The sequence below is a fragment of the Cryptomeria japonica genome, chromosome 4 (assembly GCF_030272615.1).
Source record: "Cryptomeria japonica chromosome 4, Sugi_1.0, whole genome shotgun sequence".
NCBI lineage: Eukaryota > Viridiplantae > Streptophyta > Pinopsida > Cupressales > Cupressaceae > Cryptomeria > Cryptomeria japonica.
Window position 1 is genome coordinate 369,447,363 of NC_081408.1, and position 19,279 is coordinate 369,466,641.

General features: G+C 36.8%; 1 protein-coding gene across 4 annotated transcripts in view; it reads right to left on the bottom strand.

Annotated features, from left to right (window-relative positions):
• Positions 1-19,279, bottom strand: part of LOC131047225 (thioredoxin-like 3-2, chloroplastic) — a 75,290-nt gene that overhangs the window by 16,153 nt on the left and 39,858 nt on the right. The window contains exon 4 of one of the 4 annotated variants that reach the window (XM_057981108.2): positions 11,228-11,846. The exons of the other annotated variants lie outside the window; for them this stretch is intronic. Within the exon in view, the coding sequence (XP_057837091.1) occupies positions 11,802-11,846 (45 nt within the window). The 3' untranslated portion in view covers positions 11,228-11,801. Of the gene's footprint in view, positions 1-11,227; positions 11,847-19,279 lie in introns of those variants that run through there. 4 annotated transcript variants of the gene reach the window in all.

Genomic DNA, 19,279 nt, shown 5'->3' on the forward strand with positions numbered 1-19,279 from the left:
GCTAACATCAAAATCTGCAAGCTAGAATTGCAAAACCAACAGCCTATGGATTCACTAAAACGCTCATAACTCTCTCATTACTCACCCAATTCACCCAAAATCTATTCTAAATAATTGCTATACCCGCTACAATGAAAACAAAACCAAGGAAAGTCATCGAAACACCCATATTTATTTTGCATACTTCCCAATGCATTCACAAAACCCAACGCCTAATTTAGGAAGTTCGATTTGCAATATAAAAATCCACACTCAAAATAAGATGCTAAAAACTTACAATATGCATCGCTAGTGGTAGGAAGGAAGGATGAGCCGGTACCCAGAATGATGGAATCGCCTGGTCAAGAGGTGTGAGCAAAATACACTTTCAGCAGTCTTGCGGCCAGCAACCAGATAACACTCCAATCCCAAATAGAACACTCCACAATCTGCAACTCACTCACCAACAGCACTGGGAATAAATGGACACAGCTAGGTACTATCTTGCAAGTACGAAACTGAGACTTAGCTAGGAAGCCACACTTCGAAGCTCAAATTTTCAGTCGCCAATTCAGAAGCATAACGATACAAATTCATTTGATACCAAATGAGAGGCCAAGCACCTGTATTTATAGATTTTTCCCTCTGAAATTCAAATGCAAATGGCGCCCAAAACCATTGAAATTCAATTTTATTTCATGTCATACCCTCCCCTAGACATGGCGTTAATTTTCCAAAATTCCCTAGGCAAAGTTCGAACTTTTTCCTAGGTGACAACTTTGCGATATAAAATAATACAAACTTTCATCTTTCTCAACGCCACCTTTTTTAATGCCATTGACTTAGAAAAATAACAATATTGCTGGCAGATAGATATTTTTCCTAAGATGCGCCATAACACAATTAATCAGTAATAAAAATAATTAAATATCAAACCTTAGGATAAGGAATTAATATTTAATTAAATAACTTATAACTCCAATACTGATTAATACCAAAATCAAGGATGAAGTTGTGTGATGAAGACCACTGAATTGTGCTGAGTCATAACCCTGTCCGAGACTGCTAAATATAGAAATGCTCAACACAACCACTTACTAAAAATAGTAAGTCAAGAAATACTGCTCCGAAAAACATAATCTTCGCACCCAAAGAAAGAGCTTGGAAAGCAAGGTAGAATTGCATCAACCAAACAGTCAAACCCTAACTTACTAAAAATAGTAAAATCTGACTTCACCAAAGAATCAAATGCATGTTATGCCACCCTGGAGTTCATGGAAAACCCAAAAGGAAACCATAAGAAGAACTGAAGAATTCCCTCTTGACAAACCCTAAAAAGCTCGTGCAGAACTCCACAAAGGTTGGAAACCCTAATTCTCTCTTCCAGATAGCCTACGGGTCTCCAAAATAGGCCAGTGGACCACTGACTAATCACTGCGGAGAAGGGGACATTACAGCTACTGCCGATTTGGGAATCAACATAGCCAAGTTGAATAAAGCTCAAACTCAGCTTATTATGAAGGAGAATGATGCTCTCAGAGCCAAGAGTGAGAGGTTTGTTAGGGAAATTGAGCTCTTGAAAGATCAGTTGAATGCAACAAGGCAGACACCTTTGTTAACACTAGGGGAAATCTCACGGCCCAAGGATTAAAACAATCAACTGAAAGAAGAAAACCAGCAGTTAAGAAGTCAATTGACTGATGCTAAAATTGATGTTATGTTATTATTCATTCAAAAAAGGTTCAAAGCTATGATGACATGGATAGATAAGTGCTGGAATACATGCTCAAAAAACAATCTTGCTATCATAGAGCATGAGAGGTTGGATAACCGGTTGGAAGTACTTGATGCAATTCAAGAAAGAAGTGACCCGAATCTAGCTGCTATCAAAGAAATTGGGGAATTAATAAAAGCTCACAATGGATTTGCAGAGCAACTCATGGGGGAATCAAAGTTTTTTACCTTTATTACAAGGCATGGGATACCATCTCTTATAACTAAGGATGGGAGATTGAAGGAGCAAATAGTGTGGGTTCAAGAATGCCAGAAATATCTTCGTGATGCAATGAAGGCAGCTCAAAAGGGAGACCTAGACACAGCCAGCAACTATGTAGAAGAGATGTTCGTTGTACAGAGCTTCGTCAAAAGCATCACTGAAGATTGTGATACAAATTTGAGCCAAGGATATGTTGATCACTTAACCAAAGTTCATTTATGTTTAATTAGACATCAAAGTATTTAGTTACCATATGTTTAGTTTTATCTTAAAAGACTCTCTAAAGGGGCTTGACCCCTCACTTTGCTATAAGTATGTAATATGTTCATTTTCAAAAAAAATCAATAGAGGACAATCTTTTTTACTCTGCAAATTTTATTCCCTGTGAATGATCTAAGTGTTTTCAATTCAAATGTGCTAAAGGAAATCTTTTATTCTAGATATCAGTTCTCTTGTGATTATTACTTCAAGCAAGTAATTGTACTCTTAAATTTCCTTACAAAAAACGGTTCATTATTGTAGCAGTTGGAAAAACAAGATTCATTTGAGACCTTCTTATCCTTATGATTCTTGTCTTGCTGGTCTTTTCAAGTAAAAGTTAAACTCAGTTAGACTAACTGTTGTGACAAAAAAATAGTGGAGTAGTATTGGAGGTTGGAATAGTTGACAGATCGATTCCAGCAGTGGATTTAAAAATTGTCTCACAGGGGTTATACGTGAAATTCTAGAAATTAGTGACTCTGTGGCCCAAGAGGAGGGAAGGCACTAATCAGTTATCAAACTACATTTAATTAATTCAAAACATTTACATTTTCAGCTTCAGTTGGGAAATATAAGTAGGAGATAAGAGTAAGGAGTAGAGTAAAGAAAAGTATAAGTAAACAATTAGTAATCAGACCATTCTATTTTAGAAACTTATGCCATTCTGAGATGGAAGATAAAACCAGATAGAAGTGACTAATCTGCCATAAAGGGCATCAACTTGAAGAATCAGTTGGTGAGTAGGTATACCTGCCTAGGTCCTGCAGAACCTGAAGTGTAGAGGAAGTTAACCATATTTTGGTTACTCCTGTTAGTTGGACAAACCAATTGGGAGGTTTGAAGATAGGATTTGGCATAACCTTAGAACTTTCCAATGTGTTGATTTGGGAACCAACACTTACATCCTCAAGATCTAGAAACAGATTATCCAACCAATCTCCACAATGAAAATTGTAATATGTCAACTTGAAACCTCTTCATAGAACATTACATAAATGCTATCCTCACCTTAATATGTGGAAAAACTCACAAAGATATCCAACATGCAAACATATGACCAACCTAATTTGTCTTTGCAAATACAATGAACACTATTACAAGATGACCTTGATCCTTTCTCTCGAATATGAGAGAAAACTTGTCTTAAATTAAGTCTTGCTAGTTTCCAACTATTGGTTATTGTTATCAATGAAGCCTGCACCCTTGCTAAAGTTGTGAACTTCAGCTGCCTATTGAAACATGGGAACACTTCAAGGTTGCGGGTAACCTAAAACTGAAGTGGACCTCCAGACCAAGCTGGTTCTTTTTAACTGGCATTCACCTAAACCTAACGATCTTGTTGAGAAAAGAGAAGGAGAACATAAAATGAAACTACTAACTAACAGGTGATACACCAAAATGGATACCAGAAAACTTGGACAAACTGATTAACACACGAAATAACCAGTAATAAAAGGAAACCTTGCACAAATCAGAAAATTCATAACCTCTGCATCAACACTTCATAAGAAGGATGTAAAAATAATAATCTCAGCAGGAGAAAAGAAGCTTTCTCACAAACTGAGGTTAATCTTACAACTAGCACAACCTATGACCTGCAAATAATTAGAAAAACTCTTGCATAAAGGTGCTAACAGCAACACAATCACAAGGATGAAAGATATCACTTGAAACTGCATTAGGACTGAGCACACAAAAACAAGAAATCTGAGAAGGCAAAACATGTATTACTGTCAAAAGGTGTCACAAAGCTTATCAAAACTGTTCTGAAAACTGGTTACAAACTCCTTCCTTTCTGCAGAGAGAACTCAAAAAATTATAGTCTGCCAAAAGCAAAAGGTAAGAACCCCTGAAATAATGAAGTCCTCCAGTATATATGCTTTCAAAAAGCAGATAATGAATAAAATAATCCACCTCCTCCTGGGCGAGCAGACCCAAAAAACCTATTTGGAAAGACCTGAAACATATCTGAAAGGGAACACACTTGAGCAAAAGTCAAGCCAGCCCATGCTGCTACCATAAAAACTCTTAAATGCACCATAAATGGCTCCAAAATATCTCCTGACAGGCCTGCAAGCCTTCATAAATGCAAAAAATATCCTTGACCTCCCAATAAATGGAAATAAAACAAATATCTAATAAAGTGCTTATAAATCATCACTTTACTAAACATTTATATTTATTTCATTTTTACAATAAAGTCAAGATATTGATTTAATAAAGTGATGAATTGTATCACTTTAATAAACATTTTCACATATTTAAATATTAGAATCCAAGTATCTCAATAAGGTAATTCAATAAAGTGACAAAATTAATTCCACTTTGATGAAAATTTACCTATTACATTTTTTACATTTATCAATTTGTAATTTTACGTATGACATTTATTAAGTAATTTATAAATTTTCACTTAATAGATATTTATCTTATTCTATTAATAAATATTTACTTAGTGATAATTTAATAAATTATTTGATAGATACCATACGTGAAAACATAAAATGATAAATGTAAAAAATGGAGTCCCTCCCCTAGGCATTTTGGGTGGCATTGAAAAGGAATGAAAATAAACCAAAGGCAAAAATGCCCAAAGGCTACGAAGAGGATAAAGGGAAAAGAAAAAACCCTAAAGTATCATTTCCTTCATTCGATATTTTTCCTCTCTTTTGCTGTGGCGTGAACCTAGGGTTTGTGGAAAAAGAAAGATGCTTTGGTTATTACTGGCCGCCATGTTTGATTCACTGCAAGTTCAAGCTGCTGGAAATGATTTTTTTTTTGCGAGCTGGGAACTGAAACATTCGAACTTCTTTGTATTCCTTTGGCATTCGATACTTATTCCTTTGGCTATGGCGCAATTTTTGGAAGCTGGGCGCCATTTTTGATCATGGCCTGATTTCTACATATTCCTTACCGAAAATAATGAGCTAGGCATGAATTTTTTATTTTTATTTTTGGGCGATTTTCTGAGTGTATATTCACTACGTTGTTGGGTTGGCACCATGAGAGATTTCGTTCTTGCTGCAGCGTGACCTTTTCGAACTTTTGAGAGAAAAAATTGCAGATCTCAAGTGCATATTTTCTTTTGTACAAAAGAATTCGACCTTTTGCTGCTTACTTTGAAGGAAATGTAAAAAACAAAACACTGCCTACTAGAAATGACTGAGTTTTTACTGCAATCTTAAAAGAAGTACCGCCTTGCAATCTTCTTTTCTCTCTGCCTTGCTTCTGGGTGCCGCCATGTCTGATTTGTGCATATTTTTTCCTTGTATAAATTGAAAGTCGATTTCTGAGCATAGATCCCTTTGAAAAATGATGAAAAAAATAAAAATTGCTGCTTGCTGCTGATTTTATTTTCTGCGAAATATAATATTATGAAACCCTTCACAATATTACCCTCTGTGCATTTACACGAACTGCTTTCTTACTTGCATGTTTTGATTGCACAAGAAACATTCGAAGGGCTTTGTTCACGGTATGACTGTATTCAGCGCCTCCGTGCATGATTCCTTCAGTATGCTGGGACTAATATCACTGTATACATCATTTTCATGGATATTTTTGTTTCTTTGTGACTGTGCTTTACCTACACATTATGAACTCTTCTATGAACCGCTTCATTTTCAATCATTCACTATATCTAATGCTCTCAATGACTTTCATTTTTATTCATGCATCGACTGCAACTGCACTCTTTTGCTGTAATAATACTCTCTGTGGTGTATGAACTTGACTGTCTTTTACCTAGCATGATAAGTCGATATGTTATCAAGGGCAGTGACTGCAAACATTTTGACTTTCTAGCCTTTTGTATGCTGCCCAGTACATATGACTGTTATGTAACTGTGTTCATTGGCTAAACTATGCTGATCCATGGAATGTTCTTTATCTGAAGCCACTACTTGTGTGACTGCTTTTGTGATTTGGCATTATACTTGTTATAAGAAGCCCTTACCATGACTGCTACTCTCTTGGCTCATGACTGCATTTTGGGCATAATAGTCTGCCTTGCTACTTCTGTTACAGTCATCCTAATGTCATTGCAATTCGTCATTTATCCTATAGTGGTCTACTCTTTTTTGACAATCACTTCATGGTATTTCCTGCACACAAAATAGCGTGGTCTTTGTCTCTATATTTCCTTATGAAAATGACTGTCCAAAGGCTGCTTATGTAACATATGCTACTTGTTTGATATCCTTTAAGTGCTGCAACCTGACCACTACTTTCTTACTGTTAAAACCATGTTTGAGCTGTCCTCTTTTGTTCATTTTCTATCCTGTAGCATGTTGGGCTCAACCCTTGTGGGAGCCCATTTCACCCCACATGCTGAAAATGAACATGATTGGATCCGTAATTGCACATGAAACAAACATATTAGATAAGATATGCCTATGTATGGTGATTTTCCTGATCTCTCTTGGACACCTAAAATATGCATCTCCTTTCTTTGCACATCAAGACTCACTTATACATGTATAAGTGAATGCTCATGTATAGTGTATGACCTTTCATTGCTTAGAACACAGTTCTAACTTATTGCCCATTGAATCATGCAGGAAAAAGGAGCACTGAGGACCTGAGAAGCAAGGAGGAGCAGGACGATACCAGCAGATTTATGGATCAGCCAACAAGCGCTAGTCATTCAGGCAATGACTGGTCACCCTCTAGACATGCATTTTTAGCATTTACTTATTCATGTATAATTTAGCTTTCATGTGCATCATGCATATTGAATGAACATGGTCAGTCTCACGGCTTATTGTGTGAGACATGCATTCTATCATTTTAATAAAGATTACATTCTTTCTGAAAGACTTGCCTAATCTTTCTACGCTTCGAACATTTAAATCAATGAAATGCTTTTACTTTGCAATCTTTGTTTTCTGCATTCTTTTGAGGTTATTTCATTTGTAATTGAATGCAACATAGAGAGGCTATGGAATATACCATTTTCTCAAAAACTTAGTGGCTCTACCTGATTGAACCTGCAGGTGAAAATCTGGTAATAGTTATAACTCACATTCAAATTGGAGGAAACATATAGGTCTTAATTCAAATCTACAACTTATGATAATATCAGAGTAGCACAACAAAATGTGGAATACGAATTAGACTCTGTGATCATTCAACTATTGCTTGAGGACAAGCAATTTTGGGAAGGGTGGACTATCATGTCCCCAATATGACGTTAGACAAAATAACAAAGGGAATCAGCAATCAGGAAATTGTCTTATAAGTAAGACTTCACAATTTCTCTCAGCGTGAATCGTAATTCTCCACATTACCACAGCAAGCCGTATGGAAAGAAAACACCATGTGTATAGATGAATACTTACCCGTGCAGATTGATCTCCCTCCCTTATTAACAACTATCTAATCTAATCAATAAAAAGATTGGCTAAAGGAAGCAATGCATTAAGATATTGATTAAACCAAACAGCAAGAGATTACTTCCAAAGAGGTAAAGGTCAAACAGAAAGGGACTCATCTCCTTCCAATGGTCACAACCTTCAGAAAGGTCATAACCCTCCACCCTCGATGGAGGAGTATAAAAGACAAAACCAAGCATTCAAGGAGACCATCAAACAAGAAGAGATCAGATACAAGGCAGCCAAATTCAGGCATACAACCACTAAGCATTACACTCATGATTTGGTGGTAGGCAATATGATGTGATTCTATATATAACTATTCACATATGAATAATATGGATTCAATCTAATATTATATTATTATATGATCCCTTATATATGGAATATAGGCAATAATGTGTAATTCTTCATATGTCAGTTTAAAGGCTACAGACAACCATGATAGAGATAGTGAGGGAATCAAGGTGGGGAAACGGTTATAAGGTCCTCTGCTAAGCACACCACCTCATGGTGGTGACTAATAGTCCCACAAGGCCAAGGGGTACAAGTAGTGCCCCACACTTGGGCTCAGAAGGCAAGGAGGTTTCAGACACCCTATTGTAGTTTTACCTCAAATTTCTACCATGGTTGACTATTGGATTAAGTAACCCCAATCATAGGGAGGAGAATAAGGCTGGCAAGAAGAGGAGAATGGTTATAGGATTCCTCACTAGGTATACCACCTCATATGAGATGGCCAAAGGCCACATGAGGTCAAGAGGGATGGTATATCCACTCTTGGGCCTCAGGTAGAGGGTCGTTTTAGGCACCCTATCATGCCTCCTTATCCAAACTCTCCTATGATTGAATTCCATTAATGAATTAGATATATCTTATGATTAAGTTAATGTTCCTAACCCTGGTAGGAAAGATCTATTCTTTTGATTTAAAATATTGTGTCTAGCAAGGAAGATCTATTTTATGGATTATGTTTCAACGATTACTTGAAATGTTTGTAAGATCTCAACCAGGTAAATGATATCACTAACTCTATTCCATTTCTTGTTTTACTTGGAATTGTGATTTAGGGCCAAAACGCATTTACAGAAAGGGGACATTATATCAAACCAAACTCACATTTGGATACCTTGGTATAGAATGAATGTTGCTCTAGTATGCGAAGCACCTGATGTGCGACACCACTATTTCATTAAAACCCACAAAATCTTTTGTTTTCAAACCCAACTTAGTCACCAAATCCTCATCAATGAAGTTGTGGGTTGCCCCACTATCAATCATAACAATTAACCTATGATCCTGTAGGACTCCTCTAAATCAAAGAGGGTAAGATCTAGGTTCTCCTAAGAGTTCTACAAGTGTTGCCCCTAAAGCAACTCCTCATACCTTCTCCTCATGCTCAATCTCATCCACCACAATCTCAAGCTTGAACTCCTCAACCTGGGCATTGTGAGTTCTTAGTCAACCCAAATGGCATGACCAAGAACTCATAATGCCCATAATGACATATAAAATTTGTTTTATATGCATCCTCATCTCTAACCCTTATTTGATGATACCCTAATTGTAAATCAATCTTGGCGAAGTATACCGCACCACGAAGCTCATCTATTAACTCATCGAACTTGGGAGTGGAATAACAATTTTTTATTGCTTTCTTGTTGAGAGCTCTATAATCAATGCACATTCTCATAGTACCATCTTTTTTCTTGACCAACATTGTGGAAAAAGCAAATGGGCTAGAGCTAGAACATATGTGCCCCATATCCAACAACTCCTTAATTATATTCTCAATCTCCTCCTTGTACCTCTTGGTACGACAATAAGGAGTAGTGATGATGGGTTTTGCTCCTTCCTTAAGTTCAATCACATCTTGAAAGCCCCTATCCGATGGTAAACCAAGAGGAATTATGTTGAACACCTTGCTAAGTTGATCCAAGATGGATTGAATGTCAACATGATAAGACTTCTCATCCTTGGATGGACATGTATTTGTAATCAAACACTTTGTCGCCCAAGCTACTTCGTCCCTATGAAAATCTCTCTCCATTCTCTTAGTTGAAACAACCATGCGGCCCACATTGGATAGACCACTAAGAACTACCTCCTTCCCATCGGATTTGAATTTGAACTCCATAGTTTCATCATTCTATGTGTATTCACCAAGTGAGTGCAACCATTGCAATCCCAAAAACAATTCCTCACTGATGTTGATCAAATAGAAGCCATCTCGCATCTTATGCCTTCTTAGAGTCAACTCCATTCACTAAATCCTTCAATTGGATGGGATAGTGAACCCATTAGCCACTATAACATTGAACCCTACAAAATCTTTTGTTTTCAAACCCAACTTAGTCACCAATCCTCATCAATGAAGTTGTGGGTTACCCCACTATCAATCAAAAACAATTAGCTTGCAATCTTGTAGGTCTCCTCTAACTCGAAGAGGGTAATATCTAGGTGCTCCTAACAGTGCTTCAAGTTTTCCCCCTGAAGCAACTTTGTATACCTTCTCCTCATGCTCAATCTCATCCACCACAATCTCGGGTTCAAACTCCTCAACCTCTAAATCCTCATTGGATAATACCTCGATGTGATGTACCTAACCCTTTCTCAAACATCTATGTCCTAGCTCCCATGGCTCTATATAAGTGAAACACCTCTTTCTCCAAAGCTCATTCTTAGATTCTTCCATCTTGCTTATAGTTTAGCAGGTAGTGTCTTGGGTTTCTCTAAATCCTTGTGGAAGGATCTCCTATGCTATCTTGATGATGCATTTCTAGAAATGACTTGTTCTTGGTTGTTGTATCATCAAAGCTCAAGGTCCTCTAAATAGCCTCTTGCATAGATGTAGGCTCAAAAGCCCTAACCAAGCCTTGAAGTGACTATAATAGTCCCGTTGTTGTGTTTTTTATGCACGTGCAACTCAGAATAAAATACCTAGAGATATCCTATTCTCTCTTGATCAAAATCTTCTATGTGCTAAATAGATGGACTATGTGATCATAAAGACTACTCCAAGGTTCCAAATGCATGCAGATAGTCTCAATTGGTTTGTTGTGATATGCTGATAATCTCAAGGGTGACTTACGTAATTGTTTGAGGAGTGAATCAATCAAAGGATTCTGCCAATTCCTGAAATTTTTTTGGAATGATTTTCAATGAGCTCTTCTCAATCCTACTTCTATCCAAACTTGTTAAAAAGGCAAAAGGATAAGGGTTTAAGAAACTAATTCTAACCCTAATCTAATCCTATAAACTCCAAAGACGGAGATTTCAAAAGTGGAATCCAAAACCAATTCTTGCTTTGCCAAATTCAACAACTACACAAGAATGGTGCAAACTTCTGAGGAAATCAAAAGATTTTCATATCACTCATATTCACCAACATCTTGAACAATGAATAAAGCGATAGAAGCTAAGTTTCTTTTACAGGTTCATGCTAACTTTGCACGATAACTGAAAATCATCCAATTATCAAAAGTATGAACATTATATTCCACATTGACCAATCTCTATCAGATCCTTCATTCAATCTAACAACTTGAAAATGAAATATATTCTATGGAGAGCCAAGAAACCATGCTAACTTGCAAAAGTAGACAAGATTCACCAACAATTGAACAATGAATATGTCTTAGCACTTAAGAAGTATCACCACAACAATTTCTTAGAAATCTCTCCCTTTACAAATGAGAGGAGCATTTATATAGGCATCCCATTACAAAGCAACGGCCTGGATTGATTTAAGATCAATGGCCAAGATTAATAGATAAAACCCTAATTAGGGTTATTTGCAAAAAAAATTCTTTTTGGCCAATGGGAAATTACAACACTTTGGACAACCAATGAGAAAGTAGGAGCCACTTGTTGAGTCCGGTTCATTGCATCTAGACATGTCTGACTTGGAACCCTTGCATTGGTTGGTTGATGACTGGAATGCCACCTCAACTTGCCTTGCAAATTTGATTCCTCGTCATGAAGAAGTGTTGATGCCTTGGGCAATATCTTTTGATCCAAAGGAAATTCAAGATGATTAGAACAAAAACTTCATTTCATTGCGTCTTGACTTAATCTTCTCAAATGTCTTCATGAAGTGTGAATCCTTCTTCTTTGTCCCATTCGTACTCAGATTTCGGCTTGAAGCATGAATGTTGTTCTTCCATCATCTTTTCAACTGGTTCCTTATTTCATCAACACCTTCTTGGAAGTCTCTTCCTTGAGTTGACATCAAGTACCTGAAAATACGAAAAATTTCTAGTTAAACAAAATAAGCTTGATGTGATCTTAACAAATTTTGAATGAATAACTCTGATTTTCTGATTAAACTTTGAAAATCAGACTTGGAATCAGATCAAATATGGTCTGAGAAACAAAAATCAGAGTTAAAATAACTAGGAATTTGTGAAATTTATGTCTAATTTTGAACTCTGAATCAAAAATCAGGCCTAGGAATGCTCTAGAAACATGAAATCAGACTAAGAAAACTATGAAAATCTTGAAATTTAGTCTGATGTGAAACTCCAAAGGTCGAAATCAAACTAATGGAGGTTCTGAAAATCAAAATCACACCCCATAAACACCCTGGAAATCCAAAATCAGACTCAGAAAACTATGAAAATCTTGAAATTTAGTCTGATCAGACTTCAAGAAGGATTCTAAAACTTAAAATCAGACTTAGAAAGGCCTAAAAATTATGAAGCAAAGTCTGACTTCAAGGGGTTTCACCTCTAAGACACAAAAGCAACCCTGCTCCATGGATGGAATTCGAAAATTTGATATGGAGAAGCCATGCATTGGTCTGATAACCAGAAATTAGAAAGAAAGAAGGGAATTTGGAGGCCAAAATCTCAGACTTTTGCCCTTCAATTGCTTCAGACCTGCAAGGAATGGAGAAGAATCTCAGAGACTGTTGATAATTGACCCTTGAATGCCCTGTATCCTCCTTAGAACTTCTTGACACCTGCAATTACACCCCTAAATTGCCTAACAAAAAACTTATTGCAATTTACTTTCTTTGCTTGCTTCTAGAAACCTTTTTGCTTTATTTCCTTTTCAATTTAGCCAAGATCAAACTCTTTCCTTTCATGAGTTGGGCGAATTTCTCCTTGTACTCTGGCTTTTCTTTTTCTTTTTTTTGAAATTTTTTTAAATTTTTTTTGTGAAATTTTTTGCCTAGACGGACTTTTATGCTAGCCAAGGAACTTTTGACCATGGCATGGGCGGACTTTGCAAGTATGCAAGGAAGATTCACCATGAGGTAGGGCGGACTTGAGGTTGGATTAGGAATTTTTTATACTTAAACCAAAATTTTCAACCTTTCCTCTTCCAAGCGACTATACTTAATCACCCTTTATTACCCCTTCTTGGGCAGACTTCAACATGGATGACGAAGTTTCCCACTTGCCTTGGGTGGACTTTGCTTGTGCTCAAGGAAGTTTTCCATGGAAACTTGGAATTCTTCTATGGAAACAAGGAATTTTTTTTCAAAGAAACAAGGAATTTTTCCAAGGAATTCAGAAAAAAATTTCAAGGAAACAAGGAATTTTTCCAAGGAATTCAGAAAAAAAATTCAAGGAAACAAGGAATTTTTCCAAGGAATTCAGGAATTTTTGCCAAGGAAACAAGGATTTTTTCTCGAACCAAGTTCCAGACTTAGTCAATTTCTTGTGATCTTCAATCAGCTTTTTAAAAATTATCCTTTGGATTAGAAAGTTATTTCATACTTGGTTTGTTCTGGATGAATTCTCCTAACAAGACACATTTTCTGAACTTGAAACCATCCAAAACCTCAAAAAAAGCAAAAAGCAACTTTCTATTTTTAGAAAAAAAGTAGGCTGCAAAAGCAGGTTCTCGGATTGACCCCAAAATGCAAAAAAAAAAGTCTAAATTTAGAAAAAAGCAAAATTCCTAAAAAAATGCAAGTTGTCAGAATTGACCCCGGGAAATTGCGATTTTACTCTTTTGTCCCATTTGAGACAATCCATAACATTAAAACATTCTTTCGATCGTTCCTTCACTTTTTGACTCTAATGACTCCTCCAAATTTCACAAAGCTAGACTCATTTGCAGAGGCTAGAGGCCCAAGACAAACCCTAAGACACTAAGACACAACCCTAAAAAGCAAAAACTAGGGGGTCCCCATTTGCCATGGGGCGATGTGTGAAAATGTCACAAGTCCCTCAATAAACAAGAACATAAGCCTCCTCAACATAACATCAAAATTCTATTTTATAATCCTCCATTGAACCATGTTGTCTCAAGCATGTCAATTCTCTAAAATACACCTCGGGATCCTTCCTAACAAATCTATCTATGCGCCTTTGTGTTAGATTAGAATATGTTAGCATACTACAATGTCCTTGTGTGATTAGTCCATGACACCACCACTCATGTGTAGTACCATCCAAATAAAAAATAGCAAACTTGATAGCTTCATCTTGTGCCATAGGGCTAAGTGAAAGATATGAATCTAGTTATTGAGCCCAAGCCCATGTCATGACCTTCCCTGAGCCATCAAAAGTTGGGAGAGTCAATTTACTCACCCTCTATTTGTAGATCTCTATTCAATTGTTGCATAGGTTTTCTCCCTCTTGATCCACCTCTAACATTATGGAATTGTATAAATCAGTCAAACACGGGACACGCCCCCACATTTCCCTATCGTTTTGGGGACAAGGACGTCTTTGGGATGTGGGGACAAGGCCGAGTACGTCCCCCTATTGAACCGCCACTGCCATTGGAACGCCAAGGACACCACAAAGATGGCTGAGACGTCAAGACGTCTCTAGTACGTCCTGAGTACACCCAAGCATCCCTTGACCATCCTGAGAAAGCCCAAGTGCTTCCCGTCCCTTGGTGGCCAAAAAATTGAAAAAAATAAAAAATAAAAATTCTCGTTCTTTTTGCCAAGGGTCGAGCCCTAATGGAAAATGGGCCCCCCCAATGCCCTCTAAGCTCTATTAAACACTCAAAAATTCTCACTTTCACTCACAATTTCATTTCAAGTTTTTCAACCACTAGGTTGAAGAGGAGCAAGAGTGATTGAAGGGGTGGAGTGTGATTGAAGTGCTACAAGTGCAAGAAGCAAAGGAAGAAGAGGGACTCTATACCAAGTTGGAAATATTTTTCAAGCACAAGGTAGAATTGTGTGACTCTTTTTTCAAAAATAAAAAATAAAAAATTGTAAGTTCTTTTTCAAAATTTAATTTTAATCATAATTCTATCCAAATGGTTGCAAATGCATATTCATAGATTCATTGCAATGTTCATTGTTCATATTGTCATCAAGATTCAACATTGAAATTTAAATTTTATTTTCAAATTTGTCAAACTAGGCTAATACTAGGAACTTTAAGAATTATAAACTTATAAAATTTGAATTTATATTGTTTATTGCAATGTCACAATGAGCTCTCATGGGATGAGCGAGGATGAGGTAGAGGTTCATAGTGAAAGTGTTGAATCTAAATATGCACCTAAGGCTAAGGGGAGTGACCATGTGGTGGAACCTAAACCTAAAGCTCAAACTAGTTCCATGACAAGTCCAGCTACAAGTATAGAGTGCCCCTCTGCATTACTAGCATAGTATGCTAGGGATTCTTTTGATCGTAAGTCTCCTCTCAGACAGTTTGCAACCAAATAACCAAGCAAGCCAGGGACATCTAGTGACACAAGGTTGTGGAAGTGCCACTTTTGTGTGCTAGAATTTTTTGGCAGCATTACTAGAGTTAATACACACTTTCTTCGTCTTCATCTAGAGGTGTATGAGCTGCACCTAGCCCCACATTAGCATTCTATAATGAGCATATTCAGCCAATCATTCATTGAAGATGGGAGAAGCTCAACACTCCCTTGCACATGGCTGCCTATGCATTAAATCCTAAGTGGTACAAGACTAGGCCTAGTAGAGTTACACCGATATAGGATGTGGAGTTGAAGGCATGGTTCTTTAGGGCCATTGAGAAGATTTATGTAATGTCCTTTTTTTGAAATAGGATTTAATAATAAAATTAAAATAAATAGAACAAGAATAAAATTAAATTAAAATATAAAAAAATAAAATTAAAATAATTAAAATTTAGTTAAGTTTAATGAATGGTCAAAAGGCATGAAATGAAAAGTTGTGACTCCCTCAAACATGAGATATAAAAGGGAGAAGAGAACTTCATTTGAAGGGGGAGATATGGAGAAAGGAAGAAAGAATGGAGCATGGGAATCATGGAAGGATTAAGGGAAGAAGAAAGGAATGAGAAGTAAATAGGGAAGTGACTCTTTCAAAAGGGTAGAAATTATGAAGGGTTGTGCTCTTTCAAAAGGTACATATTTTGAAAGGTTGTGACCTTGCCAAAAGGTAGACATAATGAAGAGGTGTGACCTCTCTCTCACATTGGAAGATATAAAGGGAAAGAAGGATCAAATGGAATGGAGGGGAATAAAGTGGGAATTAGAGGAGATCTAGAGCAGATTCAGAATAGAAGTATATAGAGGGATCTGAAATAAGATTTGAGAAGGGAAGAAGAAAATAGGATATGCAGATCTAGAAGAAGATATGCAAATCTCAAATGGGATGTATGCAGATTGAAAAGTAGTAAGACAGATTTGAGAAGTGAGAGATAGGTAAAGATTAAATAAGAAATGAAAGGGCAGCAATTGTTGCCAAACACGTGTATCTTTTCATAACCAAAGGATGTGACCCTTTTTCTCCGTGAAGAGCATAAAGTGAAGGAGACATCATTTGATAACCAAGAAGAAGATCAATCAATCCATTCAAGGGAGCATCAAACTTCAAAAATAATTTCAGAATAATAAAGAGAGGAAGCCAACAGACTTGATAATAGTAAGGGCAAGATTAGGGCAATCCCAAAAGGGGACATTACAAATGGTACCAGAGCACCGTTCCTACCAGCCTGAGGGGCAAAAGATAGTTAATGCAAACTAGCCAAAGAGCTCAAGGGCGTTGGAAAGAGAAAGGAAGCAATTTGTTGAATATCATTCCTATTCAACATAGACTTGAGCATACTTATGAGCAGCAAGATGGGGTTAGGCCCAGTTTCTGGCTCTAAATGGCTTACAAGCAGCAAGATGAGGTTAGGCCCACCTTCTACCTCTAAATGGCTTACGAGCCAGCAAGATGGGATTAGGCCGTTGGGGTTAAGCCCACTTTCTAGCTCAAAATGGATTGTGGGCAAAAGAATGGGGTTAGGCCCAGTTTCTGGCTCAAAATGGATAGCTCCAAAAAAAAAGGGATCTAACAACACATGTATTTTTGTGCATGCTCCGTGTCTGCATATACTCATGTTTTTATGTGTATGCTCCATGTTTGGTCCATACTTTGTGTTTTTAGCAATTTTATTCCATGTGTGTTTCCAAAACCATTTCATATTGGGAATCATTTTGAACACTGCATGATCATTGCTTGAGGACGAACAATCTTGGGTGGGGTGGACTGTAATGTCCCTTCTTTTGAAATAGGATTTAATAATAAATGCTAAAAATAAAATTAAAATAGAATAGAATAAGAATAAAATTAAAATAATTAAAATTTAGCTAAGTTTAATGAATGGTCAAAAGGCATGAAATGAAAAGTTGTGACTCCCTCAAACATGAGATATAAAACGGAGAAGAAAACTTCATTTGAAGGAGGAGATATGGAGAAAGGAAGAAAGAATGGAGCATGTGAATCAAGGAAGGATTAAGGAAAGGAGAAAGGAATGACAAGTAAATAAAGAAGTGACTCTTTCAAAGGGTAGAAATTATGAAGGGTTGTACTCTTTCAAAGAGTGCTAATTTTGAAAGGTTGTGACTCTTGCAGACATGATGAAGAGGTGTGACCTCTCCCTCACATTGGAAGATATAATGGGGAAGAAGGATCAAATGGAATGGAGGGGAATAAAGTGGAATTAGAAGAAATCTAGAGCAGATTCAAAGCATAAGTATATAGAGGGATCTGAAATAAGATTTGAGAAGGGAAGAAGAAAATAGGATATGCAGATCTTAAATGGGATATATGTAGATTTGAAAAGCAATAAAGACAGATTTGAGAAATGAGAGATAGGTGAAGATTAAATTAGAAGTGAAAGGGCAGCAGTTGCCAAACAGATGTATCTTTTCATAACCAAAGGATGTGATCCTTTTTCTCCATAAAGGGTATAAAGTGAAGGAGACATTGTTTGAAGAAGGATGAATCCAAGAAGAAGATCAATCGATCCATTCAAGGGAGCATCGAACTTCATAACTGATTTCAAAATAATAAAGAGAGAAAGCCAGCAGACTTAATAAATAGTAAGGGTAAGATTTAGGGCAATCCCAAAAGGGGATATTACAATTTATGATCCTCTAGATGCCAGCACGACTTGCACCAAGTGGGCCAAATTTGCCACTCTTAGGGGTTATCCTAAAGCAGCCAAAATGGATATGGCAACTATGGCACAAGAGGACCCAATTTTGTGCTAAAATTGCCATGGACTGAATTCTTTGACTACCACTCTAGCCATTTGATTTCTATCTTAGGTTTCTACTTCTTCAGCTGTTGAGAGGAATTGTTCTACTTATAGCTTGATCCACTCTCTTAAGAGGATTAGACTCACCTCTAGGAGAGCAAAGAAGCTTGTGCCTATACATAGGCTTTGTATCTCATTGACCGCAAAACACTTGTGTACGAAGAGAGTCCAGTAGCACAATTGGATGTAGAGCCAGAGAAGCCAGCATAGATTGATGAGGATGCTAAAATTCTAGAAGCAGGGCTGGTTGGTATTAGTTTAGTGGAGCTTGACCATGAGGAATCTAGTAGTTCCAATGATGAGGAGTTTGATGATGATTAGAGGCCTCTCTTCACTAAATATTGCTATTTTGAATTTTTGATATCATTGTAATCATTGTAATCATCTTTATGATATTTTGGATATAATAGAAATCTCAAATTTGACATTTTCATTTGTCAAATTTTAGTAGTATTCAAATATTTTTATATTTAGTATTTGCAATTTCGCTATTTTACTAATTTGCCAAAGTTTCATTCGAAATGTAATTCTTATACATCTTTTTATATCTATTTTTTCAATTACTATATGTATATCTGTGCACCCCTCTCCCCCCCTCCCCAAGCCATTGTCCCCAAACTTAGGCCCTTGGTTCCCCTGTCCCCAAAACTTGTCCTCACAACTCCACATCCCCCAATTAACAAACTTCATGGAAAATTGGTATAAATAGAATTTGATGCCTAACATTTGAATCAAATCTTGAATAGGCATCTATGCAAGCGTTAAAATCCTATTTGTTGGATTCAGCCCTCCCTCTTCTTGTGACAACTCAACTTTGGGCGTGAATGAGGATTGTGGGTCTAGGAACCCTACTGTTATAATTTATTGACCCATTCTAATTTAAGGTACTGCCTTGTGTTCCCTTATTGTGTGTAGATATGATGGAATTGTTGGAATTATTCATGTTTTTCAAGGAGTATTTTTGTTGTTTTCTCCTGTTGCTTGGCCATTTACTCCTGCCTTTCTGTTATTTGTTATTGTACCTGCATGAAGGCTCTCAATTCCTCATCTTGATTTGACATCTTCTTACCTTTGCCTCCAATTCTAGACCCTACCTACTATGACTCTAACTTCAAATTTCTTCCTTTCCCTCTCCAAAGCCCATTGATCCCTTTGGCTCAATTGCATGC